We start from the raw sequence: 16,481 nt of genomic DNA on the forward strand, positions 1-16,481 counted from the left end.
ATCCAGAGGGACCTGGACAAACTTGAGAAGTGGGCTGTGTGAACTTCATGAGGTTCAACAAGGCCAAGTGCAAGGTCCTGCACCTGGGTCAGGGCAATCCCCAGTACCAATACAGACTGGGGTATGAAGGCATTGAGAGCAGCCCTGCGGAGAAGGACTTGGGGGTACTGGTGGATAAAAAGCTGGATGTGAGCCAGCAATGTGAGCTTGCACCCAGAAAGCCAACTATATCCCAGGCTGCATCAAAAGAAGCACAGCCAGTAGGTTGAGGGAGGTGTTTCTCCCCCTCTACTCCAATCTGGTGAGACCCCATCTAGAGTACTGTGTCCAGTTCTGGAACCCCCAACACAAGAAAGATGTGGACCTGCTGGAGTGGGTCCAGAGGAGGGCCATGAAAATGATCAGAGGGTTGGAACACCTCTCCTGTTAAAAGAGGCTGAGAGAGTTGGGCTTGTGCAGCTTGAAGAAGAGAAGGCTCCAGGGAGATCTTATAGCAGCTTTTCAATGCTTAAAGGGGTTTATAAGAAAGATGGGGTGAAACTTTTTAGCATGACCTGTAGCGACAGGATAAGGGGTAATGGTTTTAAATTAAAAGAGGGTAGATTTAGACTAGATGTAAGGAAGACATTTTTTACAATGGGGGTGGTGAAACACTGGAACAGGTTGCCCACAGAGGTGGTAGAAGCCCCATCCCTGGAAACATTCAAGGTCAGGTTGGATGGGGCTCTGAGCAACCTGATGTAGTTGGAGATGTCCCTGCTCACTGCAGGGGGCTTGGACTAGATGACCTTTAAATGTCCCTTCCAACCCAAATCATTCTATGATCACAGAGCAACCCTGATGCAGAATTGGCATTGATCTGCATCCCAACAAAGAGGAAGGCGGGCAAAAACAGCAGGAGGCCTGCATGGATGGACAGGAAGATCCTGAACAAACTTAGGATCAAGAAAGAAGCCTATAGAGGGTGGAAGGATGGACAGGTAACCTGAGAGGAATACAGACAAATTACCCAAGAAGCCAGGGATCAGGTTAGGAAAGCCAAGGCCCATCTGTAACTTCATGAAGCTTCACCTTCATTAATAGGGAGGAACTCAGTAAGGCAAAATGAAAAGGAGTGGCTTCTTTTGTAGGTACCTATATATTATATCTTACACTGCACTTTTATTCTATGATGATGGTTACCATGCAGGCCCAAAGCACTTTCTAAATCATTGACTGATATGTTGTTCCTTTTGGATGACCCCTGTGATTAAAAGAGTTTAACAGACAAACTTGCAAAATATTTATACTAAGTATGAATATTTGTACTCAGAGGAATGGATATAATGGAAAATTCAGTTTAGACAACATACAAAATGTCCTGGAAATGTAATGCATTAAAAAATATTTTTAAAATTAAATATTTACCCAGATCCTTAATGAGTGATAATGCTTCCCATGATATAAATGCTCCACCACCATCATCCATAGCTCCCTGCCCAACGTCCCAGCTATCCAGATGTCCACTGACCAATACAATCTGGAAAAGTAATTATGAGAAAACATATCTATATGAAAACACTGCATCAGAAAAGTCAGTTCAGCATTTAAGCATTTTAATGATTTTGTGATAAATTTGGCTTTTTGGTTTAGAACAGGAGTAAAGAAACATTTCAAATAAAACTAAAACATTGTTCTCTACACACTGAACATAAATCTGGGATGACCAAATGCATCCTACTACTTCAAACCACTGCCTAAATCAAACTAGATGTGCTGTGAGAAAAGTTAAATTAAAGGTTTTGTCTTGTACGTTAACAAAGTGTATACTTTCCAGAGATACAGGACTACTACATTGCAGAATGGTGAAAATTTCTTCCATATTCCAGCTGTTTAAACCCTTAAGCAGGAAATTTGATTAACCCTATTTTTGGGTGCATAAGGAAGAAATATGAACCTAGACTGAAATGTTCCCAGACAGAGCTTGTTGTTTTATTATATATCATGGTACTTGTCCCATAGGACCTCTAATTTATTACTTGATCCCCTATGTGCTACAACAATGACAAGGTAATTTATAGTTCCATTAGTCATAAGGATATTTTAAATTAAAAACTACACAGTAGCAAGTCCCAGGTGGGCTTTCTACAAAGAAGGTTTTATGGCTACAGTAGTAGAGTATAGTAGTACATGTATCTCCAGAAACACCCACTTTCAGATCTGAACTCTTCAAATGTTGACAAGCAGCATCAGACAAACACTAGAAGTGAGGCAGTTCCCTAACTGGACCTGAAGCTGAAGGGCTCATGGAACTATGACTGCAATGGAGAGGTCAAGGAGGGACAAGAACTCTGAGGCCAGCAGGCACTGTGGTAAAATGATGCAATAGGATAAAAATAAGAGCAGGGAGCTGCTGCAGTGCCCCAGGAGCCCTTGAAGAACTGGTACCACTAAAGAGTGCCCTTGGGACAGGGTGGAAGTGGAAGCATCCAGCCTGTGACAACTCAGCACTGAGTAAAAAACTGAAGAAGACCCTGGAGCATCTGTCTGCGTCCTGCCCAGAACTGGCCATACACGAAGGGATGCTTCCCACTCTCTAGTCAGCTGATGCCAATCAGCTCTCAGAGTTGTAGGCTCTAAAAGATGGTGAAAAATACTCATTCCTCCTGCCACCTTCCTCTCCCTAAAGGGATATCTTCTGGCATATCATCTCAGCTTTCATACATCACAGGACAACCACTCTAGCACTGATAATGAGAACGTAATGAGTTTTTCCTATTATCACCCCAGGAGGGTGATAGCCTATGCTATCAAGTGTGCAGCTAACATTGCAAGGAACTAACTTGGAGCCCAACCATGAAAACCTCTGTTTTCCTGTTTATATGAGAGAAATCTCAGTAAGTTTTCACTGATTATTAAAAATAATGCACAAACAGATCATGGCAATGGAGTGCAGCAAATACAAACTCAGGTAGCATAATTAAAAGGCCCCTTTGCATTAAATAAGGGCCATGACAAATTACTAGTCATATATATTGTATTGCCATATGTCCAATTAGAATGTGCCCAAACTCTTCAAATTTAGAAAATACACTATGAAGTGTTTATAGATATATGTATTATAAAAACCAGAAGTGTCATGCTTTAGAAGCTGGAAAAACTTGTGATCAAAATCTGAAGTGCAGTTTACTCTTTCCTTCTCAGATGTTTCAACTCTCTTTTCTACTTACCCAGCCTTAACTAAACACGTGCTTGCTTTCCAGCACAGACTGATTTTCTTGGTAATAGACAGACATGCTGCAGCCTTTATTCCAAAACCTCCCCTACTTCAAAAGTGCTTAAATTTGGACAGCAGGCCCCTCTGGAAAAGCCTGAGATTTACTCAGGATGTATTCCTGCAATTTAATGTCATGATCCTCCCAGGCCCGGTATGAAAGTCTGCAAACAGCATGTTTTCCAGGGATGCTGCCCTGCAGTAGAAGTACTTAATCTGCAGCAGGCCTCTGCTACAATAGCAACAGAGCTTGAAACCAGATAATCTAAAAAAAGCCATGCCAGCTTTAGAGGTAGAAACCTTTCTGAAATGAGAGCAGAAAAGAAGTGCTCACTGCAGTACTCCTTGCTCTATTTGTTTTATTATAAGGAGGACTAAGCACACACACACGTGCGTGCACGCGCTTGCAGGCGGTGAGGGCAATGCAGGAGTGAACTCTGCTTTGAGAGCTCGGGATGCACGTGCAGCCCCACTGCAACTTGGGGGACAGAGCTCAAACAACACCACCACACTGCAGCTGACTGATGCGGACCCATCACTGTCCACACAATAAGGAATTTGCAAATAAGAATTTTTTTAAAAGAACAGAAAAGGCTCTGATTGAACGCACAACTGTCTGTGGTATAAAGGATGCCTATTCCACAACTTCAAAATCACCATGTGGTTTGTTTGTTCTTTGAGCAAAAATTGGTTTTAAGAAGATTCTCTCTCCTGGGAAACAGAGCTTCAAGCTGAAGTGAATTATTTAGAACAAGTTTGTAAACTCATTGAGAAAGAACCAAGCTTACAGTAGAAGCGATGCTTTGTCTTTAGCAGTGAAAGAATACCCCACTAATGCTGTTCCCTGGTGGCAACTAAACATGAGCGTCTGAAAGAAAATTACTCCTCATTTCTGAGAAACAACACATATTGCAACAGCAGGAAATTCTGAATCAGAAGAAGGTGGTGTAATCCCATTTGGGGTTACAGACTCCAATCACAAAGCATCCTTACCAACTCCAGAACATTACACCAAAACAGACCAAGGTTCAAGTGGATTGAGAAATTCAGGTAATTTTATGGACAAACTTTCACTTAAATTTACTTAAGCTGATGCCAAGAGCAATTACATAAATACAACCAATGTACTTCTATGTGAAAGCTTTTTCAGAACTGTTGTTTTTTTAAACAATCATGCTTTTGTAGCAGCTGCTAAAATAAAACTTTCTGTGATCCTGCTAATACTAGCCATAGACATTCTGAAAATGACACAGTCACAAAGTAACAAAACCACTATTTTTATCTTTGTCTTTATATAATATATAATGTGTCTAGGCAATGAATGTAAATCTTTCTGAAATTCACTCTAAACCACTATATTATTTAAAATAATATTATAATGTAATAGTAGTATAATTCTCTGTACAGGTGGGATAATAACAAAAGCAGTTAAAGCTATCAAGGATGCATGATTATTGCATTTTCCACATTGCTTTCAAATCCGTTATGTGGTTCTCAGCTCCAATTCTACACATCACTAATCACTTACATTTGTACAAAACATCTGTACAGAAATGTCAGCACATGTCAACAGAATGTAAGCATTGCAAAGCAATGTAAGTAAATATATCTAAGTATAAGGGTTTTTTAAAAATACACAGAGAAACCACAAGCAACTGTATAGGGCAGTGAAAAAACAGCAATACACATTTGCCAAATTGACCAAAAATAAATTTAGGATGAGACAGCTTGCATGTAACATGACAACTTAAGATTTGGCTTTCCTGCAGTGATGCAGCTAAGAAATGCTACTCTAGACACAGTCCTGAGATGATACAACAGAAGTGAGACTGCAGGAAACATTTCAAATAGAAGATGAGTTATCCTATTTCCTTCTGCACTAGCATTATGACCTCTATTGGATGCCTTTAAGTCAAGCCCAGTATTTCAGTCTAGAATATTGAAATATTTTGAAATGTATATCATATTTTACATTTTTATATAAATATATATTTATAAATTTGATATTTTTAGACCAAGAGGATTAGGAAGAGGAACCACCCATTCACATCTATTTGCATATGTCATGGAGTTATCCTTTTCTAAGCAGGATGTTTTTTGCCACTAAAAAGTAATTTCCCATTTCATACATAGTCATACATGCCTATTGCATTTGTCACACGATAACTTCATAAAATATAGGTGAACTACCTTCTGCTTGGTTAGAGGGAAATTTAAGAAAAGTCTATTCCACTTTCAGTTAGACTCCGCAATCTCACTTGCTCCCATAGAGGTACGAGGCAAAAGCTTCTTTCTATGCAACATCAGAGACCATAAATAATAAACATTAGTAAAGAACTGTAACATTTTCAATCACAGAATCTAATCTAGAATAACATTTGTATCAATGTTGTGAAAACCAGCATGCAAAATTATTTCATGTCACTGAGGTAGATGGTAATGGAAGAATAATGAAGTCATCATTCATCTTTGCCCTTCATGGATGAAGACAACTTCATGGATGGAGGGTAGGGTCCACAAAGTAGGACCTTTATTGATGGAATGTGGCTATCACCACTTGCTCTTAGAAAAGCTTAGTAATAACTTTCATTATGCAAACCACTGAAAAGCATTTTCCCTTACACCTTCCTCCAGCAGACAGGGAAGATAAGACAGAAAACTTAAAAAAGGACCACATACCCAGAGAATGGGATGACCAAGAACTAAACAGGATATTAGAACCAGATCAAGCATTTTTAGCCAAGGCACATTCAAACTCCATGCCAAAACTTCAAGCTAAAACAGTGAAGTGTTCTAGACTGTAACTCAAGTTCTTTTCAACTGATCATCCACATTTTCAGCCAAATACTGCCATGAGTTAGTAACTTGCTCAGGCAACACAGGTCTATAGTGTTCCAGCCCAGTTCCCAGTTACCTGGAAACTCATGAAAAGCATAGAATAGAAATTCAAATTGTTGTGGTTCTTTTTTCTCCAGTTTGCTTCTAAATAGCTCCATCTTAAGTTCTAAGTATCACAATAACGTCTTAGATTATGTGACTGGATAATTTTTCTGCATGAATCCCCTCTCAGTGCATAGGATGTATTTGTACAATACATAATTTACACATTTGAACACCACATAGAGCTGATTTGTGTTTGGACCAAAATTAGAGGAAAACAGAACTCACATAAGAATTAGGATCCCCTATTCAATCCAATCAAAAAATTGTCTATAAATCCTCTCCTTCCCCAGGTACTCATTACTCTTTGGTCACACAAATACTCTCTCACTTCACAACTTTCTATTATCCTCAGTCCCAAATAAAATTCCAGATGTTAACTAAACCATAACTGAAAAACTCTTAATCCCAGCTTCTCAAACAGAGGAATCCAGCACTAAATTCAGGCCTGTGCTCCTAAGCATAGGGAGTACATTTTAAGTAATCTACCCATTTGGGTAGCATGACAACTATGAACTGCCAGATGGCTTCAGTTTATAAGGACCTAAAGATTTTCTTCATTTCACTGTGTTAACAGCATGAGAACAAGGGAAAAGAGAGAGGCAGCATATCATGTACCTAACTAGTGGGCAAATAAAACAGCTGGCAAGACTAAATTTAAGCCCATGATGCTTAACTTGCCTTCAAAACTATGATTAAATAAAGTCTTCTTATACACAGATTTACAAATGGAGAAGAGTGAATCTGGCATGGCAGTTTTAGGATGTATTAGCAACATCATCTGCAGTAGAGCTTGCAAATATGTTCTGGAAAATGGCAACACCAAGCAATATGCTTTTCTCCTGCTTACCCACATAGTAAAGCCGGCACTAGTGTCCACAGCAACCTTTCTCTTTAAAGTAATCCTTAGTCTGCAGACAGTATTCCCTTTCTCATTTTTAGGAAGCAGTTTTGTCATCTTAATGGAATAAAATTTTGGTGTGCAACTAGTATTTTTGCCCTGAACTATTCTCTTCCCTACTCCTCCTCAAACCTTTCTCCCTTCAACTCACACGGCAAAACAAAAGACAAATTAGGAATTATCAACCCTAAATTCAAGCATTAAATATCAAGGATATTCAGTTGTAAAAAATGCTTAATTGGTAAAAACTCTTCATGAAAGTCTACCCTGACCATTTTACCAATATTGGTTTTGGGCAACAAATGTCTCAAAAAAGATTTGTTGGTTTCTGCACTTGCCTTTAAGAAAACACTAACTGCCTCCAGTTAAACTGCAATTGGATTAAATCAGGCTCTAAATGTAAATCAGGAGCATTAATACATTTAGTGAATTTTATTTTGTATATATAAGAATATTTCTTCAAATTAGTTTTTAGCTTTGGTGTCCAAATAATATGACTTCACTGTACAGCTCCTTTTATTAGATTTCATGCACATTAGGAATGGTTCTCAAATAATAAGTCTAGCTGTCTCAACTAATTTACAGTCCTAAAGATACAGTGAAGTTCAGAAAGAAAAAAAAAGATTAAAACAAAAACTGTCTTTTCTACTTAATATGCAGTGTAGTAAGTCTTAACTTCCAGGCTTCCGATTAAATGATAGATCTGTACATGAAACAGAAGTGACTCACTTAGTCACACAAGAATCCAACCCTATTATTGCTAAAAAGCTGATTAACCTTCAAAGAGCCTCTGTGTCACAATATACAGTAAACTCTTTAAAGCTGAATCTCCACTTTGTAAGAGTGACTGAAAATAAAATATTCTCAGAAAGTACTGCAACCAAACCTCCCTGTTTGAAGTGAATCTGAAACCCACTGAGTAATTAAACAGCATGGGCTGGTATCATTTATGGCATATAGGACAGTGAAGGAGAAAATTAGTCTGAAAATAAATTATTACTGATAAGGGAATTGTAGTAAAGGTAATGAGACATAGAAACTATATGAGCATTCAAAAGATAACCAAGTATTGAAATGACTACCATTTTCTTATTAAATGCTGGATTTTAAGACTTAGCATTTCCATCTTTAAGTTCCCTAGAATCTTTTATTTCCTGTTTCCTGAGCTGTAACATTCCAGAAATAATACCATTCTTCATAATACTGTATTTTGAAAAGAAGGATTTTAGTTTATATATTTCAGCCCACCTCTAGAGGTTTTAAGAGGAAAAACCATAACTACCCCTAAACAAAACCAGGTATCACTGAAATATTACTTACCCTTGCATAAAGGTGATGTTGTAGCTGTTATTTTTCTAGTTTGAATATTAGCAAAGAATCTCTGCAATATACCTGTATGAAAGCTGAAATGGTGTCTGACCCGATTTGCAGAGAGAACCAAACCTTTTTCTACACTTACCAAAGGAAGACTTCCCTTACACACGTAGTACATGATTTGTGTATGAAGAAAGGAATTATTTTATAATCTAGAGTCTTTGTATTTGTATATTTTTTCACTTGAGGGATATATGTGATTCCATCAGGTTACTACAGATCTAGCAATGTTCTCAAATGTTTTATTTTCAAAATTTATTTTATCAGATATATTTATCAGATATCAAACTTGACTAAAATAAACTAATGCCTAGTGCTACTTCTTTCAAGGAAGCATTTACAAAAACTGTCCTACTTGTACACTGTGATACTACGCTCTACTGGCAACCACCCCATTTCAGAACTGTAAAAATTGTAGATTTTGCTCCAAAAAATTACAAAACTATTGTTTCCTCTTGAGAACACTAGAGGACCCCTTAAGTCAGACCCATGCACTGCTAGCACTGCCTTAGAGCATTCTAAAGACCTAAAATGTCCTGAAAGTCATTCTGAGTTGCCACCTCTGAATTGTCCTCAAGAAAATAGACTTCATTTTACAAATTCCCCAAGAAGATTGCTGATGGAAGTCAAAACAACCCTCAGATGGCTGTAGTAACAGCAGAGGACTACAAGAATGGAAGCTTCAAAATATAACAGTTATGTCCCAGTGCCAGCATCAAGCACCAGAGAATACTTGAGGTTGGAAGGGACTTCTGGGTGCCCATGGACTTCCACACCCTGCTCACAGCAGGGCCAACTTAGATTTGATCACTCAAGAGTTTTGTCCAGTCAAATTCTGAAAACTTCCAAAGATGGAGGTGCCACAACCTCTCTGGACAAACTGTTTCAATGTTTCCTCTTAGGAAAATATTTTCAATAGCTATTATAACACAAACTTTTTTAAAATGTGCCCTACTGAGCTCTCACTGCAGTATTCATTGACCAAACTGGATCTTGAATGCTGTCTGTTCACAAGCCTGCCTCATAGTTTCACATCTCCAGCTTTTACTTAATTCATCACTACCAGCTGAACACACACTGAATGGAAGTGAAATGCTTGCCTTTTACCACGCCATTGTCCCTCACCATTATACATACTAAAAGGAATACTGATCACATAATCAGTTCTCATGAAACTGTCTCATCATCCCATTTCTACAGTCACAATGACCTACCAGAGCTAGCAATACCTCTTATCCTCACTACTCTATAGTGGGAGGTGGCTCCACACATTTCTGCTGTGATGATGTGGTGGTTTGAACCACAGTAGGACCATGCGATCCTGCATTCACCCCCCCTCAAACAGTGAGATGGGATGGGAGTCACAACAAAGGGGGCACAGGATTAGGATGAAGGACAGGGATGGCTCCCTCACCAGTTATGGTCACAGGCAAAACAGACTCAACTTGGGGAAGAAAAATCAATTTAATTCATTGCCATTCATCTGAGTAGACATAACAACCACATCTTACAGCACCTTCCCCCCATCCCTCCCTTCTTCCTGGGCTCAAATCACTTTGCTTCTGATGTCTCTACCTTCCCCACCCAGAGTTACAGGGGGCAGGGAATGGGGGTTGCAGTATTAAGTATTTTAATGGTCAGCAACTCACAGGCCTGTGTTCACAGCTGCAACCCCAGCCTGTGACGGAGGCTCTACTCATGCTGTCCTCTTCCTGCACAATCCACATATAGGCCAGGTTCTTGCCATTTCTTCCTGTGCTACTTAAAGGATTTCATTGTATAGTAATGCTAAATCACTCACTATTTCATTTGATTACTGTAACCCTTTTTTAATTTCTATGGCTTATCTTACATTTCCGGCACTCACAAGTTTTCTCAGAATTTTGCTAAGATAATCCTTTTATTTGTCCCAGGGTTTTTTTTAAAGATTCTTATTATTCCTTACTTTTTTTTTTTTTTTTTTTTTTTTAGTGTATACACAACATTCTTATTTCTCTTTGCCATACACATGTTGCTTCTCTATTGAAGTGCACAATAAACTTCTCAATGCAGTGCTAACATCAGGCATTTCCAGAAGTGGAAATGGGTGGGTATGAAATTACTACAAAGTGATGACTGAAACACCAGCACATGCAGCACAGGGGATGGGCAGGAGGAACAGAGGTCTGTGTGCAGCTGTAGGGCTGCCAGCTCCTTGGAACCCAAAGGCATGGCACATGACCAGAGGGCTGCAAATGATGAGTGCAGGCTCTTTAGGAAGGACAGGCTGGGAGGGTGGTGAGGAGGAGTTGCTCATTGTGTGAGAGAGCAGTGGGATGGCCAGGGGCTCTGCCCTGGACTGGATGATGAACCAGCCAGGAGTCTGCAGGTCAGGATCAGCAGGCAGACTGATGTGGGTGACACTGCAGTGTGTTTGCTATAGATAGCCTGAAGAGGAAGAAGTAGATAAGGCCTTTTTCAGACAAACACATGGAACTTCACACTTCCAGGCGTTGGTGCTCATGGGGCATTTTAACTACCCCAGTATCTGCTGGAGGGACAACATAGCAGGGCACAAGCAATCCAGGAGGTCTCTGGAGTACACTGAGGACACAGAGGTGATTGAGGAACCCATGAGGGAGATGCTCTGATGGACCTTATACTTACAAACAAGAAAGAACTGACTAGCTATGTGAAAGTCTGCAGTGAACATAAAATGGTGGAGTTCAGGATCCTGAGAGAAAGAAGCAAGGCAAGTGGCAGGATATCAACCCTGGACATCAGGAAAGTACAGTTTAGCCTGTTCAAGGACCTGCTTCTAAAAATCCTACAGCAGACAGTCCTGGCAAGAAAAAACAGTCCAAGAAAGCTGGATGATTTTCAAGGATCAGGCTGGGGCTGACCAGCTGGAAAGCAGCTTAGCAGAGAAAAAGCTTGGGGTTTTGGTGGACAACTAGTTAACTAGGAGCCAGTAATGTGCCTGTGCCATAAAAAAGGCCAACAGCACCACAGGCTGCATCAGGCAGAGTGTTGCCAGCAGGTCAAGGGATGTGATCCTTCCTCTCCAATCAGCACTGGAGAAACACATTTGGGTGCTATGTCCAGCTCTGAGCTCCCCAGAACAAGAGAGACCTGAATATAGTGGAATAAGTCCAACCAAGGGCCAAAGAGATGATTAAGGGACTGAGGGACTGGAGTGTCTGACGGAGCTGGGACTGGAGAAGAGAAGGCTTGGGGGATCTCATTGATGTGTATAAAAACTTGATGGGGGATGTAAAGAAGATGGAGCCAGACTCTTGTCAGTCATGCCCACTGACAGAACAAGAGGAAACAGGCACAAACTCAAACAGATGAAATTTCATTTAAAAATAAAGAAAAAACTTTTTCACTATAAGGGTTGTAGAACATTGGAACTGCTACCCAGAGAGGTTGTGGGGTCTCCATCTTTGGAGATATTAAAAATCCAAGTCCTATGCAACCTGCTCTAGTCAACCTGGCTTTGAGCATAGGTTTGGACTACGTGATCTCCAGAGGTCTCTTTATCTCCAGAGGTCTCTTTTTGTAATTATAACACTGATTCCAGAATGAATAATTCATATTTTCTTCTGGCCCTATAAATTATCCACATTCCTTTTGGCTCTGAAAATTTCATTAAAGAGACACAAAAAGCAGAACACAACACAATAAATTCTACCAAATCTAAGTATGTCCTTCAAGATCCAGACAGCTAAAGTAAACTGTAATCTTCAATATAGTATTTTACTGGCACAAGACAAAAGGCCCCTTTTCTACTTAGGGCAGTGAAAATCACGGTAAAAATTAAAGTTGGTATTAAATCCATTTTATGGAATAATTTGCAATTTTTGTCTAATAGTTTCATAAACTGACATAAGAACTTACAGAAACAGGACATTACTTGGCTTGCAACATGAAAACCAGTCTTTATCTTACACTGACCCTAAAAGATTTGCTTTACATATTGTATGAGACATCTCTTCAAAGTCTCAACATAATTTTCAGATTACAATTCTTCTTTCACCAATTATAGTCCCTTCGGTTTCTTTTAGTTTCTGATAATTAAAACAGCACTTCTGTTGAGGAGGCTTGAATGTGGACTTACAAAATCATTAATTTCTCATTTCTAAATTCAAAGTAGTTAATTATATTGCATTGATCTCTTTATCAGTAAAACAGGACTAAACAACTGTTTATTATTTAGGGACAGAGTGAAGATTAATATTTATTCCTATATTTATGACAGCATTAATGGAAAATACTAAGAATTGGAAACTCAAAGTCCCTGTCTTATGTTGAAGTTACTGGAGTTGTATGTTCTTACACAAATGAAAACTCAGTCCATAGTTTCTAGTTCCTCTCCACAGCCCCACAGAAACCAGAGTCGTAGTCACAGAGACACAGCTAAGTGTTTGCAAGTAACACTGAAAGATTTCCCTACTCAGTTCCCAATCATGTATCTCAAAAATGCAGAGTTTTGATACAATAGCTCACATTTCATGATAACCTGTCCTTAATTTCTTTGTTTATATACTACTGTGAAATTCCAAGTATGTTTGACAGAAGTTTTTACCAAGATGGAGAAGAGGCTGCTTTATCAAACTCAAACCATTTCTGTAAAAGACCAGATGAGACAACGGTTGTCAAAATGATTCAGAGGGTGGAATATCTGCTCAAAGTCAGGAGAGATTCAGTTTATTGGAACCAGTAACACAAGGGTTCTGGAATGCATTTAGAGTGCAAGGGACTTCAGAAAACCTGGTGCAAAGTACAGCTGTGGCAAAACAGGAAAAAAGAGGGGCAACATGGACTTCAAGACGTTTGGCATACCACAGGGCTGGAAAGTGGTTTAAGTGCGTGAGTTGTCTGGGCACTGTACAGCTACTGCGTGTTGCCATCTTTTAATACATGCACATGCCAGGCAGAAACCAGTGCTTCTCTTGCACAGAACAGTCAGCAGCCAGATAACTTATAGCTCTGGGCAAGCCCTGGAGAAAGGTGAAAAACAAGTCAACTGCAGAAACAGAAAGGGAGGAGATGATACACAAGTCCCTTGTCCTGCCTTTTTCCAAAATCGTGGTGTGACTACCACAGGCAAGGATACCAGAAAATGGAAGTTATCTCATTTGGAACTGGTCCAGTTTGTGTGAAACATTTGAGTACTCATTGCAAGGGACACACAGAGTGATTATAGCACTCATCCTAAAAGTGGGAGAGACGTCCTCATGACTATAGTCTGGAAAAAACCCGAGCCATGCTTTGCATATTGGTCTCCGTTTCCCCCCTATCAAACACCTAAGGAATGGCTGCAGGTTGATATCATCTCAGACATTTTCACAGGAACAAATTTCTGCACATCCTGCAGAGCATGGGAAGCATTTTGAGCTTGTGGAAATGTTTGCAGCAGAACTTTTTTTCCCCATGTCCAGCTATAGAGAGGAAATTCAAAAGAAAAATACCAGAAACACCAGTTAGGTCCATGTTATACAGATAGTTTTGCGTGATGTGGGTTTCTGTCTACTTCAACTTAACATCAAATTTATGTCCCTAGGCCACTCAAAATCTGTCAGTGCTAACTAATACTCCCTGTCACTTCACCTTAGATTTGAATCCCTGACCTTCATCTGAAAGGTTGTGTGTCTCATTGCCAATGCCATCTCCCTCTAGTTTATCTTCCTACAGTTGCAAGTTGAAGTAACTTATTTACTTAACTATCCCTGCACCCCCTCAATTCCACACACGACAGAGTAATGTACGCTCACAGAAATTCTGACATCCATATAGCACTGGCTAACCAGCTGGCAAGCACCACTGTCTTCTATTAGACATCAGTCTTCAACCACCTCCAAAATATGCATTAAAAAGACCCTACATTCATGCAGCCACCACAACCCTGACACTGAATGCAATAAAGGATGTTAGATTTTTTTAATGAAACTTTGTGTCATTCTAAAATTATTACTGCTGTTATATTTGTACTTCATTTCATATCTGTTTGTGTTGAATGAATTTAATTTCTCCTTCAGGCGCTGTTCTCAGAGACTCCTATTCTAATTTTATTAGTTTTTATGCCTTTAACTTTCAAAATTAAACACAATGGTTATCACAGTAGTACACAAAACTGATTATATGTCCCAGATTAATAAGCTTGAAAGGCATGTTTAGTTAAGATTATATCAGGGCAGTACCTGCTTAAATATTTTAATGGTTGAATGTTAAAAGAAACTAATTCTAGCCTTTAAATAAACCTCTGACAAGACTGCACACAGAGAATTAGGGGCATGAAGAACAAGATTCTCCTAACGCATCCACCCCAGTCCCTCTTACCAGAAGTAACTGTATGAAAAATCTGGTTTGTATGTTTATCATTTGAGTGCATTCAGCAATTTTTATTCCCATGTTAGTGGATTTAATAACACAACAATTTCAGAATATCTGATAGGAATCTGTAGTTCTCTCAAAACTCTTCTTCTCCCACTGATGTCTAATGAAATATACTACTGACTTTCCAAGCTGTGCTTGGATGCTTCATTCCTGTTGAAAGAAGAAAAGATGCTTGAAGGTTGGCCAGCATTTATCTCCACCACGTTCTTCTCAAGAAACTGAAGCCTTTATGCAGACAGTTCCCTTTTTGTCCATATGTGGCAGGGTCAGATCAAAGGGAATGTGAGCCACAAGGTGGGAACATTGGAGGGAATTTTAATTATGACTTTGAAAAATGTTGATAGTAAACTAAGGTCAGGACAAGCAGGAAACTTGAATATTTATTAGAGTGTTCTTCCTGAACAACAGTAAGTAAAAGTATTTGCCTCCATTTTGTATGGTACAAATGAAACAAAATGCAAATTAACTCACTCTATTACTAAGAGCAAAAAAGGCAAATCTACTCTGCTAGTGGGCTGCTACTCCTGTCACACTGAAGCCCCTCAGCTTGGCAGGATAACTTACATGACCAGCAGGTATCAAAGACACCCTCTCAGAAAAAGCTGCTCCTCTGCAGGTCCTCTGCAATGCATATGTCTCCAAAATATGTGAATTGCATAATCATTTTCTGAAACCACCTATGAATGTACATAACCCAGATCTCATTCTGGTAACTAACTTTTACTCTTCCTAGCTGCAGGACATCCATACTAACACTGCTACCATAATCACACCATTAGAATTGTATCTGAGCCACACATAAGGCAAAAACACAGAGAACTGAAATATTTCTAGGACTTTGCCTACAAACTTTGCAAGCTAACAAGCAACCTTACAGTTACTTTCTATTCCACAATTCTTCAGTTATTCTACATTCTCCATTAAACATGCCTTTCCAAAAAAATCTAACTAATGTTTTATTTCTTTAAAAAGATATGAGGGAAGAAATTAGTAGAAACAGTAAAGTCAAATGAGGTAAAGGGAAAGCTGCAGAAAAAAAGTTTCTGCAATTCTATAGAAAGGGTTGACTCCAAGTATGTCACCAGAATTGCCCATGACTTGTTACCAGTATCATCAAATCAGCATAAGTCTGAGGGGAAGACATTTATATGAACTGCTGCCTGGCAACAGATCTTGGCAACTCATATATTGGCTGGCAGTGTTTAACATGTCATTTGCTCTGAGCATGTCACCAGTGAAAACACAACTGAGTACCAGAAGTTCAGAAAACACACACAAACACATACAAAAAGTGTGCTGGATTGCCCATACAGTGATCTGTGTCTATTGAGCCACAGCAGATTCTTGTATTAAGGACACAATCTCTCCAAATTACCCCAAAGAAAGAGTGAGAAACAAAAGCAGGACTGAAAATCAGGCCATAAATGTATTGCAAAAAAAACTTTTAAGTGGTTATGAGAGACCCAAGTTTCCTCTGGGAAGAAGGACAAAGCACAATAAAAGCTCAAGGTACATTGAGCCAGGCTGCACTGGCAAAGGATGCATGTTAAACAGGCTTTTCATGTAATAACTACAGTTGTGAGAGTTGCCAGATATTCCATCACAAGATTTTCTTGGCACCCCCCCCCCCGACAC

The 16,481-nt window shown here is 39.3% G+C and overlaps 1 protein-coding gene across 1 annotated transcript in view; it reads right to left on the reverse strand.

Moving 5' to 3' along the window:
* Positions 1 to 1,407: 1,407 nt before the first annotated feature.
* The window catches only part of CPQ (carboxypeptidase Q), a gene marked incomplete at its 3' end in the record, with an annotated part of 80,060 nt that continues 64,986 nt past the window's right edge, over positions 1,408 to 16,481 (reverse strand). The window contains exon 4 of the mRNA XM_010164822.1: positions 1,408 to 1,519. Coding sequence (XP_010163124.1) covers positions 1,408 to 1,519 — 112 coding nt within the window. The remainder of the gene's footprint in view (positions 1,520 to 16,481) is intronic.

The sequence above is a fragment of the Antrostomus carolinensis genome, unplaced genomic scaffold, assembly GCF_000700745.2.
Source record: "Antrostomus carolinensis isolate BGI_N321 unplaced genomic scaffold, ASM70074v2 scaffold583, whole genome shotgun sequence".
NCBI classification, from domain to species: domain Eukaryota; kingdom Metazoa; phylum Chordata; class Aves; order Caprimulgiformes; family Caprimulgidae; genus Antrostomus; species Antrostomus carolinensis.